We start from the raw sequence: 14,786 nt of genomic DNA on the forward strand, positions 1-14,786 counted from the left end.
ACCACCGACTTTGCAATCATTAGACGCCGGCTCTACCTCCTAAGCCACAGCCGCCCCCCACATTACAGCAACAAACATTCCTTACATTCCTGATGAGCGTAAATTAACAGTGGGTTGCTGGGCTACTCGTTTCACAAAAACGTTCAAGTGAAGAATATAGATTAAGCAACTATGATAAGGCAGCACACTAACCCTTCAACAGAGACAATAATGACAAGTTAATGGTTGAAACTTGAATAAAAACATGATAACCTAAAGGGTTAGGGCTAGGGTTAACTACCATTTTATGAAGCTCTGATTTCGTATACAGTCAACCAATCATTCTGATTTAAGCCAAAAATACGTTGCTATTTTTGTATGCAGTCAGTCAGTTTCATCACGCCTGATTTAAGGACAGCATTTTTGTTAAAGGTATCTTCTCCCCTCTAATCTTCCTTGGCAGCATCAAACATCTACATCCTGTAGCAATGCTGATCCCTCCAGTACCAAATCTGGCAAGGTTCAAAACCTTAACATGCCTACAATTTGTTTACCTGTCTTTAAAAAGAAGCTCCATCTGTTTCAACAAATGTTTTGTTTTACATCTGCTAAGAAGAGAATGTGTCACAATCAGGAGCAGATTATAAACATGTGCAAGGGGGTCCAAATCAAGGGACCACAGAGACACATGGTAAAGTGCTCTGACTAAAGCTATTTCAGTGTCCATGTCAACATGTCCATGTCAACAACACTACAGTGTAAATGAAACAGACTATACCCATCTTATCACCTTTTAAATACAGATAAACTAGGAGGGGTGCTCCTTGTGCTGCTTTGATCCCATGACCGGGCACCTGCGTGTGACTGTCTCATCCAACACAGTTCAATTGCTAACCCACACCTAGCGAAGTCCAACTATTATTTCTCAATAGTTTTAGCTTGCTTTCTTTCCTCAAGCCATTTCCTTCATTTGGAGATCGCATGGCTTGTTCTCATTGTGCTCCATCCCGGTTCGATCCAAGCCAGATCAGCTAAATTATCCAGACTTTATCCAGACTTTATCCAGACCTCTCAAGGAGACATGAGAACAATGTGGGTTTGGAGGTACGGCTACGTGAGATTAGTTCTTTTGGAAAAGAGTAGGTAGGCAGAGCCCATGTACGGTCCAAGTTTATATGAAAGCTTTCCTTACCTGAAGCTATCCCTCTTCATTTTTCTCAACTTGATGAGTTAGACTTGTTCGCCGTACACAATCACTATGGGTTTGGTTGAGAATAATTGGAACAGTCCTTCGTTAGGGAAATGAATCAGTGGACACTGTGATAGTTGCGTTAGCCTTCTGCTCCCGTTATTGCTCCAGGGATTGGGAGGCAACTGAGATGTGCTGTCTGTCACCTATCCAGTTTTGGGATTGGGTGAGGTGCATGGGTGAGGTGGGGCTATTCCAGTCTTTGGTTGGAAGGGGTGAGCTGGCCGAGTGGAATCTCTCTGACACTAGTTCCTGGCAGTGGGAGTGACCCGTCTACTCCCTGTGGAACTACAACCCCCCCCACACCAACCGGCCTGAGCCCAGGACTGACTTCCAGTGACATCACCCACCCCCACACTGAGGGTTTCCCTGCTTCATATACTCTCTCACACCCTCGCTGACTTTACTCACACACACACACACACACACACACACACACACACACACACACACACACACACACACACACACACACACTCACACACACACACACACATACACAGAGGAGTGAAAAGTCATAAGCATTCCATGGAAAACCATAGACAGAGGCTGACACTTTTCCTGCCGTTGTTTTCTGTATCGGAGGGGCAGTTCAGGCAGACTGGACTGAATTTACCAACAGAGGGAAAACAGGCCCACATAGTGGTCAAAACATTGCCATTCAACTCATGAGCATTGTATAGTTCTCTCTCTCCTCATGGGGTTTGGTATTGTTATTAGTAGCCCCGCACCTCAGTCTCAGAGCTAGGACCAGAGTGAGGGTCCAAAGAGTTTGACATAATATTCTCCTAACTCTGAAAGGAAGCACGGTTCCAAAAGTGTGACTGGAATGAGTGGCGTTTGGTAGACGTACGTCATAGGGTCACACAGCCTTCACATTTTGCTCACACCCAAGGCGTGCGAAGGTATGGGAATTGGGGACACTCACAACTGACGGACAGGACCCTTGTGTGACTGAGGTGGTTGGGTGAACCTTGCTCTTGTGATAAGTTATCTTGCCTGAGACCTAAAAACTGATGTCAACTCCGCAAGTGTATGTGTAGGCCTTAACTCAGCAGTCTTCTCTCCTCAAAGACGACCCAAGTTCAAGCAGGGTCTGTAACACGCATGTAAGGACGTTAAGGACACATGCGCACATCTACGTAGTATGTAGGCACCGAATAACCTCCCATTGAATTATGTCCCATCCCGTCTATTTGAAATATGGTTATTTTGGGCAACTTGCTCACTGTTTTACACTAAAGACATACAGGAGAATATAACAAAAAAATATAATGAAAACAAGCTATTTATCAGGCTATGAATTGATAGATGGATGTTATGTGAGCCAAAAATGTCTCAGCTCAGCTGGATGTATTAGTGTTAGTTATTTAGTATGAGTTATTTGGATGGCAGTACCTATAGATATCCTTCCCTTTAAAACAAACAAACACTGATACTGTTTTTAGGATATTAAGTCTTGGTTGATCCATGATAAAGCTTTGCAGTATTCTAGCCTACATTAGCTGGGGCTATATATATATATATATATATATATATATATATATATATATATATATAAGATAGGGCTATATATTTCACATCAAACATGTATTCAACTGGCACAAATAGCTAGCTACTGTAGTCAGACAACGTAGATGCCATTCCATTTAGACTACACTCCAATGAGGTACACTGTTTATCCATTTGCCAGATTTAGTTCTGTGGTCAGAGCTGAGACAGGCATCTCTCCTGAATGCATCACTGATCGGACACAGAGTTGACAGGCTCATATCTAGAGAGTTTGCCCAACGTGAGAGCTGGGCACGATTTAGGCATTTTGATATCGGTCAATGAACTTAAGCTGTTCTACTCTCACACTCTCTCACACTCTCTCTCTTCTCTCTCACTCACTCACTCACACCACCTGCTCTTTTACAGTATTCTCCTATGTAATGTGTTCCATGGCCTCCATGAGAGCATAAGCCCCCCATGCCTGATGCCAGAGCGTGCGTCCTATTGGCACATGACCACCTAGGAAGCTGTTAAAAGGCCATTAAACACCCTCAGGCCCCAAACACCTGTGCCCAATGGTTTATTATAAATAGACAATGCTTCACAGCTTCAGAACGGCACATTTACAAAGTGCAAAACGTAACAGCTAAAAAAATCTGGATCGACACATCCAAAGCCGAGAGGACTCCTTATCATCATTCTCTATAGTTCTTGTAATATCCCACAACGACCGACCCATCACTGCTATCAAGATCACTGTTTTCATTCATTGCCCACATTATTCATTCATTATTCCCTCATTTCTATCATAGTTAATCAGGAATCAAGACATAGTAGGGTCAGTTCACAAAACCTGGCTGGATTTCATCTGATTGGTTTACTGGAAAGCATAGCAACAATGGACCTATTCTAGTTCACTTATGCAAAAACGAATGTCCTCAAACCCATTTCCTAGTTCTAATAGGACCTTATTCAAAAGCTGTGGGGCAGCAATTACGACACAAGCTTTCATGTCAAATACAGTAGCCTACTAAATAGCTACTGTCCACTGTCCCAAAATGACCTGATTTTAATTTTGAAATATTGTTTAGTCACTATGTGGCAATCAGCATGACTATCAAGCCTACAGACCACAGATGCTAACTGGAAGCTAACTGTGGTACAACATCCAGTACATGAACACTAGCAGATCACACCTGGTCCCTGACAACACCTAAATCAATTCCAACCATGAAGATACCATAGCAGCTAGCGTAGCTGGCTAGCTGCATGGGAGCTGGGTTCTGTTTGACAGTGTTAATGGGTCAGTATGAATGTGTCTGATGGTTTGGACCAGTTGGACCGTGACCACGATCTGTGTCTCTGTCCCTATAATTGTCCCGATAATGAGTGTGGGAAAAAACACCACCCACAGGATTCCCTGTGTGGGTAGTAACTGGTGTCTAGAGAGACACACAGCCACCCCCCCCCTCCAACACCCCGCCCCCAATCCAAACATGTTCCTAGTTAAAGTTCCATTTCCAAATACTACAAGAGGAATGTTGTCTTCCCTTGAGTCTGCCTTGGACTTACTATGGGGAGGAAACAAGACACATACTGCCTCACACTGTAAATGCCCACACACACACAGCTATGTATGAGGGTAGCTGACCCACGGATGGTGCAGGTTTGTGGGATGGCATGGCATCCACACACACACACACACACACACACACACGCACACACGCACACACACACACACACTCTCTCACTCTAAGAGACGAGAAACAGAGACGAGAGAGAAAGAAGAGTCTTCTCGGGGTATGATTTAACCCTGACTCATCTAGTCAGCAACTGTCCATGCCATCTCCCTCTCTCTATCACACACACACACTCACACACACACACACACACACACACACACACACACACACACACACACACACACACCACTGCATGATGTCACCTCCTAACCCTGCCAGACTGGGGCCAGCCATGGGGCATCTCAGAGGGATATGACACCCACCTTCACGGCTTTGATATCGTTGTGACGACGGCTGGGCTGCATTCCATCTCGTGGTAGGCAGGTTGACTGACGACCGACTGACATGAAGAACACTGACATAATGTCTGTGTGTGTGCATCTGTGTGTGTGTGTGTGTGTGTGTGTGTGTGTGTGTGTGAGACGAGTGAAAGAGAGAGAGAGAGAGACTGTCTTAAGTGATATCTGGCTGTCCGTCTTCATCTGTCACTCAGTCAGTCTCTTTGTGTCATGACTGATACTGTATCGGTAACTGTCATAAAAAAGAACTGACATGGAGATATCTGTCTGCCTGCCTGTCAGTCTGTGAGGTGCTATGATATCAGTATGTATCAGTAACTATCATATCAGTAACTGTCATGAAGCTATGTCTGCCTGCCTGCCTGTCTGGGAGTACTGATCTGTAAGAATGACATCACAGCAAAACTTGGGTCACTAGCTATATGCAAAGGGGTGGGGGCAGAGCAACCGAATCCTACTGGCAATGTAAGTTCCTTCACTTTTCATGCCATTGAAGTTAATTGCTAATTGAGACATTTTGAGAGCTGTGTTAGGAGGAAAATACATTTGGAGACATGAGAATACAGTTAGCAGACACAGAGAGCAGAAGAGTGACAAGACTAGAAGAGACACAGAAACAGGGAGAGACTCAGAGAACAATGTGTGGGGCGGGTTATTGGGTAAGATACTGAGTGAGAGATCGAGAAAGACATTGATGGATGCTGAGAGACAGGGACACCGAGAGAAGAATATTTTATTGTCCATTACACAGGTGAAACAGATATGTGACACGCACACTCACTCTCACACTCACACGTACATCCCCAGAGACATAGAGAGAGACAGTGAGAAATGGTGAGAAACAGTGAGAAACAGTGAGAAACAGTGAAAGACAGTGAGAGACACTGAGAGCTGAGGTAGGGGGCTCAGAGGGTGGGATGTGAACCTGCTGCTGTAGCTCACCGTCCTGTCACTGAGAGGTCTGACTAGAGGGGTCCTTCATTTATATATGGGCTCCTTTATGTAAGAGCGAGCCCCCTTTTAACACTACTTCTGGTGTGCAAGCAGACACTCCACTCTGCTGAAAGCACCAACTTAGCCAATAAAGCAAAAGTGTGTCTACGCTACAGTGACAATGTAAAATAACATGTACTGTATAAAGCCACCAGTCGAAATCCTTCTATCAATAGTTACATTCATACTGAAGCTCAATAAGACTTCAAACGTGACCAAGCCAAGGAGCTTAATAGTTGTGGTTCGCCATAATTGTAGGCAGTTTACAAAATGTTCCACATATAAATTGCCCAGTCAATAATTCAAAGTGTAAGTGTACTGTAAACAACACTGTTGACATGGAAACAAAATGAAGGAATATTCCGAACCTTGCGCCTGCAGACTGAGAAAACCATCAGAAACCTTGCACATTATTTACTCTATATATCATTCTATATCATCATATCCTCCACAGGTTGAAACTCTGAACTTCTACCATCCAAGCAAACGCAAAGATCTGTGTCCAAGACTAGAAGCCAAACTTTTCGTTCAAAGCGCTTTGAACTTTCTACAAGACAATACAAGCAAAAGAACCACCTCCACAGTGGTCATCGATTAATTATTGCATTAACCTCATCAAAACTGGAATGGAAGTTATCCCCCAACCCCGAGGCCTGCCTACTCACCGGTTAACGCAGCTCAGCCAGTCTCCTCTGCCTCTGTGTTGGGCGTCATTCTCTTCACCCTTGCTCTCACTCCTAATCTCGTTCCAACCCAACTGACAGTTCACTAACAAAAGAGGCTTTAGTCCTACTGAGGCTGTTTGAGTTGCTTTGCCTCTGTGTTTCCCACTCTTGTTCTCTCTCTCTCTCTCTCTCTCTCTCTCTCTCTCTCTCTCTCTCTCTCTCTCTCTCTCTCTCTCTCTCTCTCACACACACACTCTCTCTCTCTCTCTCCCTCTCTAGCCAGCTATTCCAGACATGCCCTGGGCCGTGCCACAGCCAAATATGGGAGGAGGGCAGTAAACAAGGAGCCACAGTCTGTGCTGTCACAGGGCACGCTGCTGTGCTCCTCACACACAGCACACACACACACACACACACACACACACACACATAAACACACACACACAAACAGGGACACACACACACACACACGCAGGGAGACACACACACACACGTGCATACAAACACACACAAGCACACACACACACACACGCGCACACACACACGCACACGCACACACACACACGCACGCACGCGCGCACACACACACACACACACAAACACACACACACACACACACACACACACACACACACACACACACACACAGACAGATGGACAGATGGACAGACATCCCCAGTCATGAACATACTGGTCTACTGTCTCATGTGTTTTGCCATCCCCAGATGTTCATCCTTGCTTTGATGTGTCTGAGCATTGTGTAGAAAGAGCTACTGTAACCTTGCCTGAGATCTGACAGCTGACACGACTCATTAGCATAGGCTTTAGTTCAGTAGGCTAACACGCTTACTGTGATAACCAATTTAGCACAGTGTCCTGGTGTGGAATCATAACATCCATCTTACGTAATTCCCTCTGATAGTGTAGCGGAGAGATGTGTCTGGTCACAGAACTGTAGCCAGAGAGTTGGCCTCTTAGGGTTTTAACCCCGGGGTCAACAGTTGCTGCAGTACTGGGCTATTAGTGGAGCGAAGACAAGCATATAAGGGGCCCCACAACACACACACACACACACACACACACAGACTCACAGACACAGACACACACACACACAAATCAATGATTGACTATGATTTAGAAATGCTGCTATGCCTGTACATCATTATGGATCAGTAAGGTGTTACCCTATGAATGTGTCAACAATCTTGTTATTCCTAAAGAACATTACACAAAAAGAGTTATCTTTCATTAGGCCTTTCATGTGAATTCCACACAGGTCTTTGGCATAGCTGTGTACACAATGGCTCGTCCGAGGGCCAGCCATGACCTACAGACATATACACGTCAACACCTGAGGATGAGATGGCCGTTTAACACACAGACAAATAACAGCGCCTTAGCTCTTTTAGCCATGTGACGAGTGACTGTGTCGCGCCAGTAAGCTATGTGAAAACACTATACATTTGTCCAGAAGCTTCTGAAACCCAGCTAGCAACATAGCGCCTCTTGTCCCTCTGTGTTTCCGACCTTCACCTGACCCCTCGACCTTCACACTGCGATCAAAGAAGGGTATGAGTGGGCAGGACCAGAGTTTATTTTCAGACCAGACCCCTTGGTGAAAAAATTTGAAGATGGGCCAACGAGCTAGTGACTAGAGAGTCCATTAGACATTTCTTGTTTTGCCATGTGAAAAATGTATACATTTTTTTGCCAACTCCTCCAAACAAGAAAGTATTTGCTATATGCTTTTTAGTTATACAGCTAAAATGTCAGTTGTTTTTGCATGATGAGGCCACATCCTTGGGATGCTTCTGTCTTTAACCTGCCAAATACACCATGACTGGTTCACTTCCACCCTGAGACAAATTGAAAGACCACACAACATTCTAGCACGACTTTACCACTGCGATTTTTCAGATCCAACTCGCTACAGCGGAGGCTGCAATTAGCGAAATGAACTGGCAAACTGTTTTCTGCTGAGCAAACACGACCAACACAGTGGTCCATTCAATTAGAATAAAACTGCCAACACCAGCATTTCCAATGACCTTTTTACACAGCAATTACGACAAGACTCCTCCAGGGAACTCAATAAAAATTAATTGGCTTATTCAAGCCAGAAAAAGAGCTGTAAAAAGATTATTGCTGTACCAAAATGGCCTCCGAGGCTTGAATTGGTGGGTTTGTCCCAGCCTGTACTCTCTGCACGTGAGGGGCATTGGGGTGGGGTAACACGCCCACATGCCCCCACAGTATACTGTCTCTTCTCCTGTCCATGTTCTCCCAGGGTGGTAAGAGTTTGGTGTGAGGTCCCTAGGTTTCCTGACCCCAACACATGCACACACAGTGAGGCTGGAGAGCAGGAAGGTGGAGGTGTGTGGTGGGTAGGGGCATGTGCAGGGGGGTTGTTGGGGTGTTAAGTTACACCCCTCTGGTGTGCCAGCAGAGAGACTGACGCCCACCTATTTCTGCAGTAGCTATTTAAAGGGGTGATTGACAGGCTGCATTGGAAGGGGGGGGGGGGGGGGGGGGTTGGATGGAGTCCTCTCTAGCAGCTGAGCAGGAGATGGTGGAGTAGGGGAGGGAGGGAAGTATGAACTGATAAACAATGCAATGTAACAACAAAGTAATGTTGAACTAACTGATGCAGATTCAAGCCTAGGATGGTTGGGCTATTGGGTTACCAAGGTGCTGCACTTTGAATTGTTTCTACCATTGTCAATGGTGAGGACTTGGGGGCAGAGGGAGAGAGGGCGGGGGGGTGCAACGGAAGTGTCATGACCCACATGTCATGGCCCCTCATGAAATAGGAAACCTGTTGTAAAACACCTCTTCGCCCGAAGTTGGACTTACATTTACTTGGGACCTCACCAGATCTATTGATCAAGCAAGGTATCACACACACATACACACACACTCTTGAAATGTGTCTGCAAGTGAACACCTCCATTCTCGCACACTCTATGCCACAGCATGAGGGTGTGACTCTAAACCAGCATAAGGCCATTTAAATGACTAATGAGTCTTGAAGACTCTATTAACAGCTGTAGATGAGTGTAGACAACCAATGCATCAAACTCAGTCTGACAGTGCGTGTGTGTGTGTGTGCGTGTGTGTGCGTGTGTGTGTGTGTGTGTGTGTGCGTGTGTGTGCGTGCGTGCGCGTGTGTAGTTTTAGTGCTGACCATCTGTAGTGTCCTCACAGCGCCGGTTGAAGTTCTCGTAGGAGTCCCAGCGGATCAAGGGGTCTTGGGTGTTGTAGTCAACAGACACACTCGGGCCATTCTCAAGGTGACCCAAACCTGAGAGACACAAAGCCAGTTTGGTGGTGAGGTCTTTAAGAGAAGACCTACAGTAGGTGTGCAAAGTAAACTGCTACCTGCTTGATAATGCAAAGAGCATCAACGGTCATTAAATCTATTCATCTATTTTATAATATTTATCTATAAGTCCAACTTTTATTTTGTCAGGTAAGTAGTCGAAAACAAAGCATTGGTAAATAGCAAAAATGGTAAACAACGATTACCCATAATTACCTGTCCCTTTGATTTTCTCTGGCCCAAAGGAAAAGACAAACTCCACCTTTCCATACTCAGGAAACCTCTCATCTGTCAAGGAAAATACACACACACACACACACACACACACACACACAGACACACACACACACACGCACACAATTATAATAAGTTGGATTTAATATCCTTCAAAGGACATCATCCAACACACACACACACACACACACACACACACACACACACACACACACACACACACACACACACACACACACACACCTTTAAAGGTCTCGTCTAGCTCGTTCTTCCCGAAGACCACTCCCAGGTCATGAATGGCACAGGTGTGGAACTGCACCCGGAACACCACATCCCTGCTAGGGTTCCTGAACCGCTTGTGGTAACACTTCAGCTAGAGGTGGAGGAGGAGGAGGGGGGGGTGGGGAATAAGGAGGGGGAGGAGGAGGGGGAGGAGAATGTAATTTTAATGTTATATTTATTACAGATATCCTTTTAATTAGCTATTGCTTAACTTAACAGGGTACTCTACTTGTAATAATTGCAATGATCAAATTATGATGAAATGGGTGTGTGGAAAGTGTTGCCATTTGATTGGTCATGCAACCTTATTTGTATTCTCCCTCTTTCCTACCACAACGTCACAGTATGCCTGACGAAGGTCTCTGACTGACCTAAAACCTATTACCGGTAAATGTATTACACTTGCAAGCGAAGACAGTAATGCTAGGAGCCTCTCCAAAGACCATGGCAGGGTGCAGGGGGTGTTTACTACTCCATTTGAAAAGAGGGGCTAAGTGCTAGTACAGATGTGATTCAGTAGTGACGTCAGTGTGTAGGAGCACACAGAGTGTGTGTCCCATCCTGAGGGGTCTCCCCTCATCTCCATCATTCCCTGACTTCATTTTTTCGGACAGCGTGAACTTGACGAAGAAAAAGTCTTAAGGTACAGTAAAGGTCAGGTCTTGTCCTCCCAAATTTCGTTGTTTGGTACCTGTACTATAGCAATGACAATAAAGACCATTCATTCATTCATTGTGGTCAGGAAAACCTCAGGGCCCTCAATAAAGCACATAGAAATAAAATGTGGGGGCGCTTAGGTGGCGTAGCGGGTTAAGCGTCGACCATGTAACCGCATGGTCCCCGGTTCGAATCCGGCTGGGGACATATCCTGCATGTCATCCCTCCTCTCTCTCTCACCCATCCTTCCTGTCTAATTCTCCACTTTATCTATCAATAAAAATGAAAAATATGAGTGGGACTGACCCACTCAGAAAAAATAACTTAAAATAAATAAATAAATGTGATTCATTAATAATAAATAGAAACAGTTCAGTTGGTGTTGCATCCGTCTTACCAGAATGTCGCCCTTCAGGAGCAGGCCAGGTTCGATGGTGATGCAGATACTGGTGTGGCTGTCCCCTTGGACGTTGCTGTGGAGACAACGCAGTTCAATTAATTAAAAATCACTTTATTTTCCAGTTATGTCATCGCAGGGGGAACGTTTGGTCGCTTCATGGTTGGGCGGTTGCGGGGGGGTAGGGACATATTGGAAGCAGTCATTTCCGTTCTGTGTTATTTTGGTAGTGAGGACCAAGCTGCGTGGGGTGGTGACTGGGAGGTGTCAATGACACCCGATCTGCCTTCCTCACCAGCATTTGAATGCACAAACACACTAACATGTGAAAATGGATACACACACACAAACACGCACACAAACACGCACACACACGCACACACACGTGCACACACACACACGTGCACACACACGCACACACACACACACACACACACACACACACACACACACACACACACACACACACACACACACACAGGGATAACAACAGGCTAATCTCTTAACTAGGGGTCACAGGCTTGAAAGTCTGGCAGACAGAGGGAGAGAATGAGAGAGGAGGGGAGACATATGTTCACTCAAATACACAAACACACAGAAAAAAAAGAGAAGAGCCTCGTACTATATCCCTGACGTGTATACTGGCTGCATCGCCTGGTAGATCTTCAGGAACGGACGGCAGCCTGAGAGGGACAAGAAACAACACATATTTTCACGACAAGTCTAGAAAGCCTGTTATGTGTATACTTTGAATTACCTTTAAATCTACGTCATCTTATTTAAAAAGATTTTTTATAAAAATAAAAAAATAAAAGAGATTAGGGACATCAGGTGGGTATTCTACTTACCTCCTTTGGACTCAAAGTTGGGGATCCCGTGCATGATGACGTGATGAAGGAACAAAGGCTTATTGTTGATCTTGATGTGTCCAGAGAGCAGGCCGCTGAAGTAACGCACATACCTGTGTAGACACACAAGGGGTTGTGGTTGGTTGTCAATATCATCACTAGCATAGCACCTAGTGTGAGGCTATTTACCATGTAGTTATGATAGTGTGCTGTTACATAAGACTTGACCCAAGGAAAGCTCTGAACCAGACCAGAGGTTTCAAGCTTGTGTTGATAGTTTTTGTTTAAAGATGTATCAGAACTATTTTTGTTTTTATTTTAGTTTTCGATTGGCCATTGTACCGCAGACAATCATAAAAAGAGACATAAAGATATAGAAAATAAATGATCAAGAAGGAAAAGGAGCGATAAGAAAACAAGAAGAAAAATGAGATTATTCTTCCCCTTTAATAATACCAATTGGTATTGTATTTTATATCGTTGGAAAGCCTGATTAGTCACCTTTACAACGAGGTACAACTTGTAAGGATCATGCATTTGTGGAATGAGCAACACAGCTAAACGTAGCTGGTAGCAGCCCAAAGAAATGTGCCAAAATCCCCTGCAATATTCTTCTGTTGGTATTCACTCTCATTTTGAGTTGCTTGGTGGATTAGATGATTGCACTCTCCCACAGTAATAAGGAAAAACACATAATGGCAATTTTTAAACTTTATTCATTTTACACTGTCAGGGACCTCAGTAGCGTGTGGAAGATCCATACGCAGTCACAACAGCTTGGCACCTCCTCCTCATGCTGGTCACCAGCCTGGTCACACACTGCTGTGGGATGGCATCCCATTCCTCAACCAGGATTTGCCGCAAGTCAGCCAACATGGTTGCGTTGGTCACTCTGGCACGTACAGCACGCCCAAGCTGATCCCACAAGTGTTCAATTGGGTTGAGGTCTGGACTCACAGCATGCCATTCCATCCTCTCCACTCCCAAATTCTGGAGGTACTCTGTGATGATCCTGGCTCTGTTGGGGTGAGCGTTGTCATCCTGGACCCATGCACACTGTGCTGTCAATTAGGTGCCAATCAGGTGCCAGGCTACCGGTACTCCCCATGTTAGTGAAGTAGAACGACAAACAACCACGTCCTCTACATTATCACACACCTGTGACTGGCATACACCTGCCAGCACTTGAAACTCAAAACGAGAGTGAATACCAACAGAAGAATATTGCAGGGGATTTTGGCAAAAAAAATTGGGCCGCTACCCACACGGTTAGCTGTGTTGCTCATTCCACAAATGCATGATCCTTACAAGTTGTACCTTGTTGTAAAGGTGACTAATCAGGCTTTCCAACAATATAAAATACAATACCAATTAGTATTATTAAAGGGGAGGAATAATTGACCAAAATAACATTTCCTGTTTTATACCACCGGCCCCATTCCTCTAACACAGCATTATCTCAACATGTACAGCCCAAATCAGCCAAGATGGAACCACATGGGCCCCTGCATGTCTTTCAATCAAGTTTGATTATTACCCATGTCGCCACAAACTGCAGAACAGGCAAAAAAAATGAATAATCAACTACAAAAGACGTTTCGCGCACTATGGAAAATGTCAATGTGAATTAGAGTCTACAAGCGGCAGGCGGGCAGGCAGGGGCCTGTTGGGGTGGTGCGGTCTGCTTGTTAATGATGATAATGATGATCATACAGAGCATGACCTTTGTAAAAGGGGTCACTCTACCCAGCCACCCCTGTGCTGGGCTGTCACAGGCCAGATGGTTGAACCTTCCATATTCAATTAGGTCAGGACAGGAAGCAATGAAAGCCCAGCTGGGATGCGTGAGGAGCTGTGTGTGTGTGTGTGTGTGTGTGTGTGTGTGTGTGTGTGTGTGTGTGTGTGTGTGGTTGTGACTGTGGGGTCGCTCAAACTGAACAAAAGGACAGTGTAACACAGCATCACTGACATACACCCAGAGAGATGTGTAAACTGTCATCAGTGTTGAGCTCAAAACAATCCTATTATAACCTGGAGGGAAATTCTCCATTCAAACAACAACAACAACAACATTTGAAATCTCGAGAATTGGCAGAACTCTAGCATTTCTAGTGCTGCAATCCAGCTACCCCCCACCCCGTCTCCAACTTAATGTCACACATGCCAGCCCGTAATAAGCACAGACTGTAGGGCATTGGTTGTGGGATAATTATATCTGAGGGAGGAAATAGCATGCTGCAGGACGGCGAGGTAGAGGAGAGGCCAGGCCTACTGTGCCGTTTCCTGCCTGCCTGCCTGTTTGCATGCTGAAGACGTGGGGGGGGGGTTCCTGTATAATTGCCCATAGCTACTGGTTATGAGAAGGTTTAATGTTTAGTGGCAGCGCATCATGGTTGATGGTTAGGCCTAGGGTAGGGTAGGGAGAGGCCCCCAGAAGCAAGGAGAGCTTTAGTAAAGCCTGGTACACAAGGATTTTCTAAATCTTAACAGATTTTTTATCTGAGAGAGACCCCACACATGAAGATAAAAAATCATGGATTTAACAGTTTTGATCGTATTGTGTGTGGGGTGCGCCGATATTCCCAATACAGCACACCACATACATAAAGATCTGTCGTTACGACAGTC

The 14,786-nt window shown here is 45.1% G+C and overlaps 1 protein-coding gene across 1 annotated transcript in view; it reads right to left on the reverse strand.

Annotated features, from left to right (window-relative positions):
• The window catches only part of tns1a (tensin 1a), a gene marked incomplete at both ends in the record, with an annotated part of 121,714 nt that overhangs the window by 12,765 nt on the left and 94,163 nt on the right, over positions 1-14,786 (reverse strand). The window contains 6 exons of the mRNA XM_080527288.1: positions 9,606-9,722; positions 9,957-10,028; positions 10,218-10,347; positions 11,311-11,386; positions 11,933-11,993; positions 12,159-12,271. Of these exons, the coding sequence (XP_080383414.1) occupies positions 9,606-9,722; positions 9,957-10,028; positions 10,218-10,347; positions 11,311-11,386; positions 11,933-11,993; positions 12,159-12,271 (569 nt within the window). The remainder of the gene's footprint in view (positions 1-9,605; positions 9,723-9,956; positions 10,029-10,217; positions 10,348-11,310; positions 11,387-11,932; positions 11,994-12,158; positions 12,272-14,786) is intronic.

The sequence above is a fragment of the Nansenia antarctica genome (assembly GCF_963989245.1).
Source record: "Nansenia antarctica genome assembly, chromosome: 3".
Taxonomy (NCBI): Eukaryota; Metazoa; Chordata; class Actinopteri; order Argentiniformes; family Microstomatidae; genus Nansenia; species Nansenia antarctica.